This window comes from Eschrichtius robustus, chromosome 9 (assembly GCF_028021215.1).
Source record: "Eschrichtius robustus isolate mEscRob2 chromosome 9, mEscRob2.pri, whole genome shotgun sequence".
Classification (NCBI taxonomy): domain Eukaryota; kingdom Metazoa; phylum Chordata; class Mammalia; order Artiodactyla; family Eschrichtiidae; genus Eschrichtius; species Eschrichtius robustus.
Window position 1 is genome coordinate 50798632 of NC_090832.1, and position 15182 is coordinate 50813813.

The following is a 15182-nucleotide window of genomic DNA, read 5'->3' on the forward strand; positions in this document are numbered from 1 at the left end:
TCAAACTCTTAGAGGAAAACATAGGCAGAACACTCTATGACATAAATCACAGCAAGATCCTTTTTGACCCACCTCCTAGAGAAATGGAAATAAAAACAAAAATAAACAAATGGGACCTAATGAAACTTAAAAGCTTTTGCACAACAAAGGACACCATAAACAAGATGAAAAGACAACCCTCACAATGGGAGAAAATATTTGCAAACGAAGCAACTGACAAAGGATTAATCTCCAAAATATACAAATAGCTCATGCAGCTCAATATCAACAAAACAAACAACCCAATCCAAAAGTGGGCAGAAGACCTAAATAGACATTTCTCCAAAGAAGATATACAGATTGCCAACAAACACATGAAAGGATGCTCAACATCACTAATGATTAGAGAAATGCAAATCAAAACCACAGTGAGGTATCACCACACCAGTCAGAATGGCCATCATCAAAAAATCTACAAACGATAAATGCTGGAGAGGGTGTGGAGCAAGGGAACCCTCTTGCACTGTTGGCAGGAATGTAAATTGATACAGCCACTATGGAGAACAGTATGGAGGTTCCTTAAAAAACTAAAAATAGAACTACCATATGACCCAGCAATCCCACTACTGGGCATATACCCTGAGAAAACCATAGTTCAAAAAGAGTCATGTTCCACAATGTTCATTGCAGCACTATTTACAATAGCCAGGACATGGAAGCAACCTAAGTGTCCATTGACAGATGAATGGATAAAGAAGATGTGGCACATATATACAATGGAGTATTACTCAGCCATAAAAAGAAATGAAATTGAGGTGGATAGACCTATAGTCTGTCATACAGAGTGAAGTAAGTCAGAAAGAGAAAAACAAATACCGTATGTTAACACATATATATGGAATCTAAAAAAAAAAAAAAAAAAAAAGGTTCTGATGAACCTAGAGGCAGGACAGGAATAAAGACGCAGACGTAGAGAATGGACTTGAGGACACGGGGAGGGGGAAGGGTAAGCTGGGACGAAGTGAGAGAGTGGCATGGACATATACACACTACCAAATGTAAAATAGATAGCTAGTGGGAAGCAGCAGCATAGCATAGGGAGATCAGCTCAGTGCTTTGTGTCCACCTAGAGGGGTCAGATAGGGAGTGTGGGAGGGAGATGCAAGAGGGAGGAGATATGGGGATATATGTATACGTATAGCTGATTCACTTTGTTATACAGCAGCAACTAACACAACATTGTAAAGTAATTATACTCCAATAAAGATGTTAAAAAGAATGAATTTATGTGTTTATCATATTATCGTCAAAATTAAGACCAAAATTATAAACAAATACTCTTGGACAACTCACCAACTAAAGCCTGAGAAGTATTGACCCAGACTACTAAGATGGCTTGTTACTCAATCTGTTTGAGCCTGTATAAAATGCATTTGTTAATTCATTCAAAAATGAATTCTTTAATTCATTCAAAAGCACTTGAGTACCTTCTTGTGTTAGACATGATTCTAGACACTGAGCAACAGAGGTGAACAAGACACTTGAAGCTCCTGTCCTTGAGGTGGTTACATTTTAATGGGCGATAGAGGGGGGAAAAGTAAACAGATAGAAAGAATATATAACACAGTAATCGGGCAGGTGGTGATTGGGGTAGGGGCGCTGGAGTGTTAAGATAACCAGGGAAGACATCTCTGAAGAGGGAACATTTAACTGAAACCTGGATGGAGAGAGGAAGCAGAGCTTCTGGAAGATGAACAGTGTTCTATAATGTTTCTCAGAGTCTGTAGTGATTCCTTTCACATCAAATTGTGGCATGAAATCACAGATTTTACATCTTTCCACAAATTGCCTTTTCTCACTGGAATATAGAAATAGATGATATCTCTCAAGCTACAAACCTAAGTCTCTTTTCAAATTCACTAATTATTCCAAATCTGACAATAAGGTTAACCCTTTTTAACATTTAAAAAATTGGAATATTTTTGCTAGGGGTTTTACTCCAATATATATATATTTTTTGAATTTCTGAATTTTATTTTATTTATTTTTTATACAACACGTTCTTATTAGTTATCCATTTTATACATATTACTGTATATATGTCAATCCCAATCTCCCAATTCATCGCACACTCCAATATATTTTTAAGAAATTTTGTCAGTGGAGAATATTGAGGTTTTTTAACACAGAAAATTATATAATAATACAGAGGATGGCAGCTAATATGGAGCAGGCTTCCTGTGTGCCAAGCCTTTTCTAAGTTCATTGTTTACAGCCATTATCTCAGTTAATGTTGCAGCGATGTTTTCAGTTTAATTATCCTCCTTTTGCCCAGTAGAAGTTTAGACAAGGAGATCAAATGATTCACCAAAGCCACACTGACTGAGTCATAACTCACACGCCCAAGGCTGTCTACCTACCCCCAGCTACCTTTTGCTAACACAGCCAATTACTATCTTTCAACCCAGTCAACTTCAAAAGACCCTCAAAGAGAATTTGAAAGGAAGGAAAATGAGTTCCCAACTGATGCATATAAAAGCTCAGAAGAGTTGCATCTGTCATTTGATGAAGATGATAAAGAAAATGTTGCTAATATTATTAGCCAAATCTTTCCTAATATAAACAGATTAGCTGATAAAGCATATTATTCTTTCACTGCAGTGTTCACTCTTGAATCCCAAAGAGAAAGCTCTTTAGAGGACAACGAAGAAGCCAAAATGAAGTCAGATGATAAAGACGGTAACAAAATGAGCTGCTAATGCCATGCTTGTGGATCTTATTCCCATTTATTCCATATTTTATCATGTTTATATTGAAGCTTAAAATTACCCACCCCCCTCCCTCAAATTGGAAACTTCAGGAGAAAAAGAGTTAGCTTCTCTCTTACAGATTTAAACTGAGCAGCTGTAGAACAGAAATAGATTTACCAGAATGAAGAAGAAAATAGAACCCAGCAAGTCTAATACAGTTAGAACGCCCCCCAAATTTTTTTGTATGTTTCCAGACGTGACACAATCATTATCATACAATAATAAATTTTCTTAAAAGCTCTCTGCTTCCTTTAATGGGTTGGAATCAGAGCATCATAAACCCAAAGTTGTAGCTATGAAATGTTATCATTTAGTGCTATTTACCCTTATAAAACTTTTCCATTTATATAATCAAGAGCATACAATGTAAACTATTTTTATTTTTTATTCATGTTACATTTAATTATATAATTTCATTAGAAAATACTTTAACCCTCATTTAAAATTACTGCACAATTTCCCTATTTATAGGTAATAGTTTTAACTAGTTCATTACATCGAAAACAAATTATTTTTTTGCTACTAATACAAATAATGCTCCAGTGAATTTTTTTCCAATGAATTTTCTACATGAAGTTTTGTCTGCATGTTGACATAAGTGGAGTCGCTAGTTTGATGAGTATGAAGCTACAGACAGAGTCAAATTGCTTTGCATAAAATTGTTCCAAATTATGTTCCCGTCAGGAATATACAAATTACATATTATAGTTTCCTCGGTATTTTCTCTTTTTAAATATTATTTTAATTTTTATTTGACTATTTCTGAAGTTTAGTATTTTAATACTGTGTTAGCCATTTATATTTCTTCTTTTCTGAGGTGACTATTTTTGTCTTTTGCCCATTTTTCTAAATTGTATCAGTTATATGGTTCCTATATAAATTTTCTATATTACTCACTTATTTTTCATATTTTTTTTCCAAATTGGGTGGTTTGTCTTTTAAATCAGCTTGCTGTTTTTGAAGTAGAGGAAGTTTTCACATTTTCATAGTCAAATCATTACTTTCCCTTTGTTGATTTCTTCCATTTACTTTCAGGTTTAAAAAGTCTTCCTCTCAACCGGAGATTTAATATATATACTTATATTCTTTTTTTTTATTGGTCTGACCTTTTTGTATTTAATTTTTAATTGCATATATAATTTATTGTGTTATATAATGTAGGGCTGATCTTTTCTATTTGGTTTCTCCTCCTGATTCAGATAGACATGTCTTTGCCTTGTGTTTATTTCAAGCTGAGTAGGAATTGAACTGGGCACTGTCAGAAACTTATATATGACACTCCTCCTCCCCCAGCGTGCATGCACACACACACACTTAACAAAAGACCCAGAAATTAAAATTTTGGCCAAGTGGCATCTGGGAACCCCATCTCTGCTGCTGCAGAGTTCCCAGCACCAATACATACACAAAGAGAGCCCCTCCCTTGTATTATCTGTTCCCACTTTGGGGGAAGCTGTCCAAGGTAGAAGCAGTCATCAGTGCCTCTACCCACTGCTGGAGGGATGCCAATGCTGCCAGTGTACCCTGGTAAAAGGCACCCTTTCTCCCCCCTATGTCTGAGATAAGCACAGCCTTTACCTCCTGGAGCCAAGAGTCTGTTAGTTACCTCAGGAAGGGAAAATTTGATTTTTTTTCAATTTACATCCACTGGCATTATATGAAACTGAAATTACTCTTAGTTTTGTCATAAGTTAAGTCATTATCTTTATTTTCTACTGCTGATAGATATGTTTACCTATTTGATTATTATGGTTGTTATTTTAATTTTTTAAGAAATTGGGAACATGAGTCCTGGGTCCCTGGGCCCGTACCACAATCTTTTTTGGGATTCACCTACACTTTAAATACTGTTCTTTACATGTTAACAGAGTTTTATTCACAGATGAAAAAGAAACAAGTGAAACGCCTACACTTCAAAGAAGTCAACAAGACTCTAGTCAAGATCTAATGTTGGATTCAAAACAAGGTAAATTAATATTTGTGTAATTTGGTTTTCTTAGACTGTGGATCTAAAAATCACAAATAGTTCCTTTAGAATTTTGAAGGAGTAACATGTGTGTGGTTTTTTTAAAAAAAAGTATTATTAATATCCACTTACTCTATCTTAAAGGCTACTATAATATGAACAGTTAGACATGCAGGAACACAGAAAAAAGAACATGTGATATATTGTTTTTGTGAACAATAATATTGAGAAGATAGGAGATCTATCTTTTCTGCCATTCCTGGCATGTGGCTACTGTAATAATTCACAAGATGGCTGCTAGCGTGCCAGCCATCATATCAGTGTGCAGGAAAAGGGAAAAGGCAAGGGACAAAAAATTGGCATTCCATCCAGGTGAGTTATTCCTCTTTAAATAGAAAACAAGAAGACTCACCGCCTCCCCTCCCCAAATTTTTCTTGCATTTTATCTACCAGCCATCCAAACTATAAGGGAAGTTAGGAGATGTAGTGTTTTTAGCTAGGCACATTGCTGACCCTAACAAAATCAGGGTTCTGTTACTAAGGAAAAGGAGACCAGATATTGGGTAGACCACTAGCATCTTCTGGCACATTTAGTATCTTTGCCTGACTATTTCTGCCTTCCCATGTCCTCTTTCCCTGGCTATCAGAAGATCTTGGGTTCTTGCCTCTTCCACTCTGGCTCTCCAGAAACTGCTGGCTCTCTCTATCCCTGAGGACAGACTTCTCACTTCACGACAGGGAGGGCAGCAGGCAGCTGCTCTTCAAAGGTCCTTTGGGGTTTTTCTGGGCAAGGATCATTTGGGCTCTGGCAGGAGACCCTGATGGATAGAGCCTTGGGGCAGCTCAGGAGGCACTATTGGAAAGGCAGAGGTAGAGGAGTCAGGTGGAGCTGCCAATCTCATGTCCCATTAGAGGAGTGGATGAATGTTTACATCATGTTGCAGCCTGTGAGCCAGCTCAGCTGTGTAAGGAAACATTCAGCACACAATGAGACAAGAATCAAGTCTAACGCTTCAAAAACCAGCCTATGCCACCCTTTCTTCCATCCCCTCCAACTTGCCTACCTCCTGTCCTCTTATTGTCCCATTTAGTTTCATGCTTATAATTGGAAGTACTTATTTTGTTTTCTGACTCATTCCCTAGATGCCCAAGTTTTAGCTTGACCCCTGGAAGCCTTTGGTTCCTACGTCTTCTCCCTGGCTTCCTGAGTTTTGACTCCTGCCTGACATGACTTTTTTCATGCCTCATTCACTTTCATTCTGATGCACTGGCTTTAAGCCACTGCTCTGTTATTTTGTGATTCCTGACTTATTTCCTGTCTAGTCTATTTCTCCCTTTTTCTGGCATGGGCTGCAGGAACACGAAGAGTACTTCCTTGGGTTAGGTATTTACAATCATGTTCTATTGCAAATAGCATTGTTTACTAAAATTATTAATGGCATTAATTTATTGATTTATTTTACTTTAGATGTAATAGAATATGTGATAGAAGAGGTAACTGCAGATCATCCAGAAGTTCTTTCCATAATAAAGGAGACGGTAAAAATGGCAAAGGACATGAACTTTGAACAGCCACATGAAAAAATTGCTGAAATCTTAGACGAAGTTCTCCAAGAGGTAAGAAATCCAGGCCCTTTATTTTTATCATTGATTTCACAGTAACTGAGAAAATGTTAACCTAGTATATGTACAATTATTTTAGAATCCTGTATGACAGTGTTGAAATCTGTAGCCTTCAAATTCATGTGCATTTTACAGTCAACATTGTTATGTGTAATATACCCCAGTGAACAGTTGCTTATAAATTTTCAATAATTATCAACAAATGTGCAATATAATTTCATAGCTTTGACGTTTATTCTTCATTAACTTTTATTGTCTTTAGTTCAGTCCAGTTGGTTAAAAGATAGTTTATATGAAGCAAGTACCAAAGTTACTTTTTCATCTATGAGCCGGTTATTTGTAAACCAAGACAGATTTTGCTCCCTAGCTAAGTAATTTCATCCAACCACCTTGAACATGTTCATGGGGGATATGGATGGACACACCACAGATTTTCCAGTCTAAGGGGAAAATAAAGCCTCAGGTACTATGTCCTATCCATATCAAATCAGAAGGCTTGTAAAGACCATATGGATCTGTTTTGTACAGAGTGCTTGGGTAAGCATTCAGAGCAAAAGTTAAAGAGAACAAATCAGTTTTGGTCGTTCAATGAACTTATGTATTTCTCTGTAATTTGAAAATGATGTCATTTAAAATCATGAGAAGAAAAAAAAGTGTTCTCTGAGAGTATAGAACCACTCTGTAACACACTGGGTGAAATCCTTGAGCCCCAGGCTATACCCAAGGCAAGTTGTTATTCCCCTCTGAGCTTCCCAAAGAGATCTTTCAACTTCTCTATCTCTTCAGGTTGTTCTGTCATCAATTTATTTCTTCAGAAACATTCTGAGTACCTACTGTGCTAGAGCCTGGGGACACAAAGATGAATTAAACTTAGCTCTTTCCGTTAAGGAGCTATCAGTCAGGTAGGGAAGGCTGACATAGAATCCAATAATTAACTATCATGTGCTAAGTGGCAACTAGATATGTACAAGGTATAGGAATGTCACGAAGGTCAAGGCTATTATCTCGTCCTGGGAGGTGAGACAGAGCATCCCAAAGGAGGAGACATCCAAGTCAGGGATGTCTTTAGCACTGTGAACATCCCATCCTTGCCCTTCACTGATAATTTGCTCCATTCTTTCCAGAGTTTATTCTGGAGGATACAAATCTACAGGGAGTACTACTAAAACACTTCTGATGTAGGAATATGAGTAGTGTCAATAGATGGTAAACTGTGAGTCTGGGATTGTGGGGGAGTTTAAATCACGTGAGATTTTAACATCAAAGCTCATATCAGATTGTCTTTTTCAAGAGAACAGAGACCAATGCAGGACACTGTTCTACCTGTCATCAGTTTCCATGATCTCTGAGTAGGAAACCTATTTTTAAAAAGTAGGTCATTACTAATTTCTTATATGTAAAGACAAAATCTTATTAAGGTATCTTTCTCAAATTAGTTTATAGATTTGATGCAATTATAATAAAAATGTCAATGTATTTTGGAAACTGACAAATGTCTCTAAAATTTATTTGGGAGAACCAATAGTTGAGACTTGGTAAGAACAGTCTGGCAAAGTATAACAGAGAGATACTTGCTCTACCAACTAGTAAAATGTGATGTTACAGTGGTTTATAAGCCTGATAATCATACAAGAACTAACAGAACCACAGAGCAGGCACAGAAACAGACCTCAGTATAGATAAAAACTGAGTGTATACTAAGGTTTACATCACAACCCAAAAGGAAAGGAAGAATTATTTAATAGTGTTGATAAAATTAACTGGTAGGAAAAAAACAATTTAGATTCTCAGCTTATATCAAAATTAATTCCATATTAATTGTTAAATGTAAAAATGGCATGTTTTTACCTAGAAGAAAGTGTAGTGATATTGAAATGATCTTAGAATGGTCAAGTACTCTAGGTGCAAATGCCATGGAAGAACTCTTAGAGCAAAATCTCAATGAAGATGCTACTTAACAATGATTCCCTTTCCTTAAAACATACACCATGAAAATCAAAATTTTAAAGCAAACATCAAACTGGGGAAAGTATTTATAATAAATATGACACATTAATTCCTCATTATAAAGGTTTCTTACAAATCAAGGAAAATCTAATACCAAGGTAAAAAACGGACAAAGACGTAAACAGATTATTTCATCAAAGAAGAAATACAAATGGTTAACTGAAAAATTTTAATGTTCAAGTGTCAATAAAAATATGAAAAAAAGAGAGGCAATTTCTTACCTGTCAAATTGGCAAAGATTTTTAAAAACTTATAACAATCCATACTAGTAATGATATAGTCACATAGAAGTGAAAATTGTTATAGACATTATGAAAGCAACATGACAATGTATATAAAAAGCCTTTAAAATGTTCATTCCTTTATTCTTTTTGACCTAAAAACACTTTTTATAGGAATCTAACCAAAAGAAATATATACTTAGACAAAGATTTATATATGCAGATGTCCATCGTATCATCACAATGTTATAATAAAATTATAAGTTATATAAATGTTTAACATTAAGAGGATGATTAAACAAATTAGGGTTTATTCATTTGACTACATACTATGAAACCATTAAATTTTTTTCAAAAAAATTGAATGAGATAGGGAAACTATATATGTTGATGTTGTTTTAATTTTCATATCTTTGAAACTTAGTGAAATTTTTTATTAACCATTTACATTTTTCCAGTTTTATTGATATATAATTGACATATAAGATTGTATTAGTTTAAAATGTGCAACATAATGATTTGATATATGTATATATTGCAGAATGATTACTACAGTAATTTTAGTTAACATGGTCACCTCACATAGTTACATTTGTGTGTGTGTGTGTGTGTGGTGAAAACTTTTAAGATCTACTCTCTTAGCAACTTTCAAATATACACTACAATATTATTAACTATAGTCACCACGCTGTACATTACATGCCTAGGATTTATCTATCTTATAACTGGATGTTTGTACCTTTTGACCACCTTCACCCATTTCCCCACCTCCAGCCCTGTCTCTGGCAATAACCAATCTGTTCTCTGTTTCTATGAATTTGGTTTTTCTAGATTCCACAAATAAGTGAGATCATGTAGTATTTGTCTTTCTCTAACTTATTTCACTTATACTTCTTCATTATAGCTTTTTTTCCCCCAATTCTCTTATGTGAAACATTTCAAAGTGTTAAAATTCTTTTTTTCAAAATGCTCTTCATTCAGATGGAAATTCAAAAAGCAGGTAATCCTAAATTCTGCATAGGCCAGAGGGTTACACCAGTCTTCTTGAGATTTCTTCCCCTTTGACTTCTAATATTCTGTGATATCCTGATGGCCCACAAACTTGTTTAAAACCTTCAGAATTGGTATATTCATAGATCCACATCTAATCTCCATACTTGTGTTGAAGTTATTATTATTGGGTGACAGGTAGAAGCCTTTCACATTGAAGGCTGAAAAGCAAAAGGGAAGTGAAGAGCATTGTCACTGAAAAAGACAAACTGGGCTAGGACCTTGCTACTCAAAGAGTGGACCAAGGACCATTGTCACCTGAGAGCATGTTAGAAATACAGACTCTTGGGCCTTACCCTAGACCTTCTGAATCAGGATTTGGATTCTGTAATACTGAATAACATATAGTAAGCATGTATTGTTATATTTATTTAAGAAAGGCTTTTGCTTCCTGTTCTTAACTTTTAAAACTTATAGCTTTATTGCTTTAAAATTAAGTTTCTCTTTTAAAATTAAGTGGCTCTTTTTATTTCCTTCTGAAAGTCAGAAAAACTCAAAAGATACTTGGTTAAGGTCCACAAAAGTAATATATCAAGGTAGCATCCTTTACTTGGGTAGATATGATGGTAATTTCAGTTTGCTGTTTTTCACAGGTAGCTGAAGAAAACAAGAATAGGTTTTATGGTGCCCCAAAATATGGAGGATGGATACTGGACAACTACCCTATTATGAAAGAACTGTGGATGGTCTTAGTCGACAAAGGAATTCTACCCGATTTAGTCATCTGTTTATCAGACACAGAAAACAATGGTTGGTAAATATTTATCATGTCAATTTAAAGTGAAGTTTTTATTGCTGATAATATTTTTAGTTAAAATATAAAATGAAAAACACTCCACCTTCCCTATGTACAAATACCACACCAGTGGTCCCTTCATGACCTAGAGGTACACAGAAGGAGGCATCCATCCACTGAGTAGGTGGCCACAGATGGTGTGGGATCACCTGATGTTCCAGCAGGCCCTTACAATTATTCTTTGGTGCTAAGAATCTAACACCCCATCCCAGTCAGCATTGTAACTTCTAAATGAAAAATATATGAGGCTGAGGGCAAAACTATTTATTAGTCCTTCTTCACATTAAATGGGAAATACTAAGTACATAAAGATAGCAGAACTAAATTTTAATTATTCTGTCACTTTGTATAAAGCTATAGTAATCAAAACAGTATGGTACCACCAGAAAAACAGACACATAGTCCAATGGAACAGAACAGAGAGCCCAGAAGTAAACTCACACATATACGGTCAACTAATCTTTGATGAGGGGGCGAAGAATATTCTGTCATTTTGCCTCTTAAGGAAATACATTTGAAAAGAGAATTTCCATGGGGAGAATATATTATACTACCTCTTTTTATGTTTTAGTTATTTGTGACATGACCATATACACCTTTTAAAAAGGATTTAAGATGGTCTCTTAAAGAATCTGGGCTCTATTTAAATAAATGCTTAAAGGAAAATATATTTGGATATAGACAGAAATAATCTTTTCATTGTTAATTTCCAAAATATATCTCACTATATTTTACAGAGCTTCAAAATTAACATTGTTCTCTTTATCTGTATTTCAGGAAAATATTTATTTAATAGACTGTATTTAGAAAATAAACAAGAAATTGACTCTAAGATTTTAGAAAGGTTATTGGATGAACTACTAAAGAAAAGAAAAGAGGAAGAAGCAGCAAGGTAAAATCTGCCTGGCACAATAAACTGGGTTAATTAACCTCTTATAGCTGTTAAATATGTACTTACAATTTATATTTATGAAATGTCTTTAGCATCAAAATGGTGGCCTACTAACTAGATCCAGTTCTAATTCTAAGAAAAACAGTAATTTCACAAATACTTCCATAATCTCTAAAGTACAGAGTTGTGGCTGTTTTCACAGCCCCAAATCAGACATTCTAAACCAAATATCTACTTTCCAAAGACACTGTAAAAAAATGAGCACAGGGAAGATATTTTTTTCTACCATGTTTATCTGTGACTTAAATATTATAATTTTGCTAACTAGAATCCACAAATGAAAGAAATAATATAATAAAAAGTGAAAATACACTTGTGTGGTATGACTAAAATCCAAAGCCTAAGTTCTACATAAGGAAAGAACAAGACTACTTATTTATAATTGACAGTTTCAACATCAAGAGCTTATTCTCTAATCTGGGTGCAATGAAGAACATTTCAAAATGTGGACACACTTCCATCTGTTCATGGCTGGGGTCAAGACTAAACTTTAACTATCAAGTTCTTCAGACTGGAAAATAAACTATAAAAAGAAAGAGTGACTTAATGTGCTAATTGTTCTTCTGTGCTGAAACAAGCTCTTTAGACACTAAAATTTTTAATTTGTCCACTGTGATTCCTACTTCTCCAAGCGTTAAAGCCTGAGACATTCAAAAACTAAATTTCTTTATATTAACCCATTAAACCTCCCACTATTAATGATGGCACCTATAGGAGCTTTCTCAAATGTTATTTCCTTTTCCCCTTCAGATATTAGCAATTTGTGCTGGGACTTAGGAGAGCTCTTTAAACTCTAAGAATTATGGAGCTGGGAGGTGGGTATTTGTTAGGGGCCGGGGGATAACTGATAACTGTGTGTCAGAGGATTTTGTTATTTGATGTTCATTGTTCACCTAAATTGGCCGTTCCTTTATGAACTTAACACAAAAATACATAAAGTATAATTTAGTTAATAAAATTGTTTGTAAAATTGACTAAAAGTATTAAGACAATAATTACAAACTTATTACATTTACTTTTAGCTTTTAAAAGTTCTGTTACAAATGGAGCTACAATTTGCTAGGATTTAAGGGATTACCTAATTTTTTTCCAGTGTATGAGAAATAGTCAAATATTTAAGAACATATGAAGCTATCGACATAACAGTAAAACGAAGTTCATGTGATTTCTAGGCTGAAGGTTTGCTACATTTTAAGTAGATAATTTAAAATACATTTAATCTATAGGGTTTTTTTTAAAGGAAAAAGACATCTCCACTGTCTCCCAACTCTTAACTTTCACCTCCCTCTTACTGTGTGGAATTTTCCGAGCTATCTCTATAATCAATTTTTACTTGTTTTGATTCTAAATTTTTATGTCTTTATAAACTTCTTAATAGCAAGGACTTGCCCAGGTTGAAGCAGACTTTTCTCCATTTCTCTATGTTGCTTTTTTCTCATATACTGCAGAAAATGAAATTTAAAACAGTTTTTTTAAAAAAATGGTCAGAGATGCATTTAAAGGCCTTGCAACTTGGTTGGAAAAGAGATAAGATTAACAGGATTTAGAATTGCATCTTTGGCCATATATCTACAGACATGCTGATTCTAGATTTTCCAACATCAGTTTCCAAATGTGTGAGTCAAATGCAGAATAATTTCTGTTATCACCATTTGTCTTTGACTGTCTATCCAAGTAGTATATAGAAGTAGCTAGAAACTGGCAGCAAAATTCTTCCTCCTTCTTGTCAGGTCTTAGATTCTTAGCAGCAGCATACAGTACCCAGGTTTTGGAAGAGGAAAGTCTCACAAAAGAGCGCCCTACCTGACTAAGTAAGTAGAAGGATTGCCAGTTCACACACAACAAAGTAGGGAAGGCATGCAGAAACAATGTTCAGTAGTCTCAGAAGTCTGGGGCATGAACAAAGAGAACTCGAATTACACCAAGACCTCAGTCTGGATCACAGACTGTATCTAGAATACAGTGAGAGAACACCCCCTATTAACAAGAAACACGCTTGTTGGGAGGAGAGGTGTAGTAATATCTTTGAAGAGAATATATTAAATATTTTCAAAGAAAGGGGAAAAAGAACACACAAAAAAGCACTGAATATGAGAGAATGACCAACCTATAGAACAGTCTGAAGAAGACTGCCCCAGAGTGGGCTGCTGAGGTGAATGGGCTCTACTCCACTTAACTGGTCCCCTGTTGGTGAATTCTTGATACAGTTTTTTTGATATTATTTTTAAAGATGCAATCAACATTCTTATACATGCTTCTTTGTGCAATAGTATGCCAGTACTTGAGGGCTAAATTCCTAGATACAGAATTTCTAGGTCAAAGGTATGCATGTTTTAATTTTTAATAAATATTGTCTTTCTCCATCATTTTACTAACTTTCCTTATACCTGTCTTCATCATTAAGGCAGGTTTAGTCCTTGAACCCTAATGAAAAACAGATTCCCTCCAGATATTTGTTTCCCTATCCCAAGTCTCTTTAAATTTCATCATTACTATATTAAAAAGAAAATAAATCAGAAAATAATTTTTCTGGTTACAAAGGTAAATTTACAAATTTTCTACTTATTCATATGGAAAATTTTTTAAAGTGCAAAAAATGTGAAATAAAATTTAAAACTCTCAGAATGCCACCATCCAGAGATAATTACTATTAACAGTTTGATTCATTTTATTCTTGTCTTTTAATCATCATTTATATACATTTTAAATACAAAAGTAAATTTGTATTATACATAGTTTTATATTATACCTTTTTTCATTTAACTCTATGTTGTGAACACTTCTCATTTAATCAGAGGGAAGATGATACAAATTATCCCAGCTTGGAGTTAGACAATCCTTTTTTAACTTTTCCAGGTTTCCTAATTAATAGCCAAAGTTTTTAAAATACAATATTTCAACTTTTCTTACCAAAAAAAAAAACCCAAAATTTCTGAAAACTAACTAGCCTCAGTATGAGTAAATTAAACATTTACATTATAAAGTAAAAAGTATAATGAATATTATAAATGACCTACTCTTTAGTTTTACCATTATAAGCCTTAAATTCTATAATATTGTGAGATATCTGAATTTCCAAAGATAACTAAATTTTGGACCTTTTCATTTCAGAAAAGCCAAAGAAGAGACATTGAGAATAGAAGAAGAAAATCAAAAGCTATTGGAAGCTATGAATGCGAACGCAAAAGGCAAACATAAGATTATATGATTAATAATATGCCATTTGATTTTGTATTGTGACTGCCAACAGCTGCAGTATTTCCAGTGAATCATAGACAGGGTGACCATATTTCCCAGTTTGCCCATGAGAGTCCAGGTTCATGCCCAGGTTCCTGAAGTATTTGTTTGACCCCCCTCTCATTCTCATAGTGTTCCAATTTGGATAGTAAATTATGTGGTCACAGCAGTACTGGATTCATAGGAAAAGGAATCCTGACACAGATACCTACTCATCCACCCTGTAAGAGGGGTACACAGTAGGACAGCATGTGCAGCATGTCTTAAAAGGGTTGCGCTAGTCACAGGTGACATGGCTGTTGGAATTACTTCTATTAAAAGGATCCTGTAGGAGTTGAGAAAACAGCTAAACTCTTACTATACCCATTGTCTTTATACTTAAACTTCCATGTCCATTATAGAAGAACTTACTCTAAAAATTTCTTTTAAGACTGGAGTTTTAAACCTGGGGATAAAATTCAGAGGTCTGTGAATTTGAATGGGGAAATAATTATAACTTTATTTTTTACTAACCCTTAACTGAAATTTAGTATTTTACTCA

The 15182-nt window shown here is 34.5% G+C and overlaps 1 protein-coding gene across 1 annotated transcript in view; it reads left to right on the forward strand.

Moving 5' to 3' along the window:
* Positions 1-15182, forward strand: part of AK9 (adenylate kinase 9) — a 117369-nt gene that overhangs the window by 43159 nt on the left and 59028 nt on the right. Inside the window, exons 16-20 of the mRNA XM_068550841.1 lie at positions 4658-4755; positions 6224-6372; positions 10250-10406; positions 11230-11344; positions 14516-14592. Of these exons, the coding sequence (XP_068406942.1) occupies positions 4658-4755; positions 6224-6372; positions 10250-10406; positions 11230-11344; positions 14516-14592 (596 nt within the window). The remainder of the gene's footprint in view (positions 1-4657; positions 4756-6223; positions 6373-10249; positions 10407-11229; positions 11345-14515; positions 14593-15182) is intronic.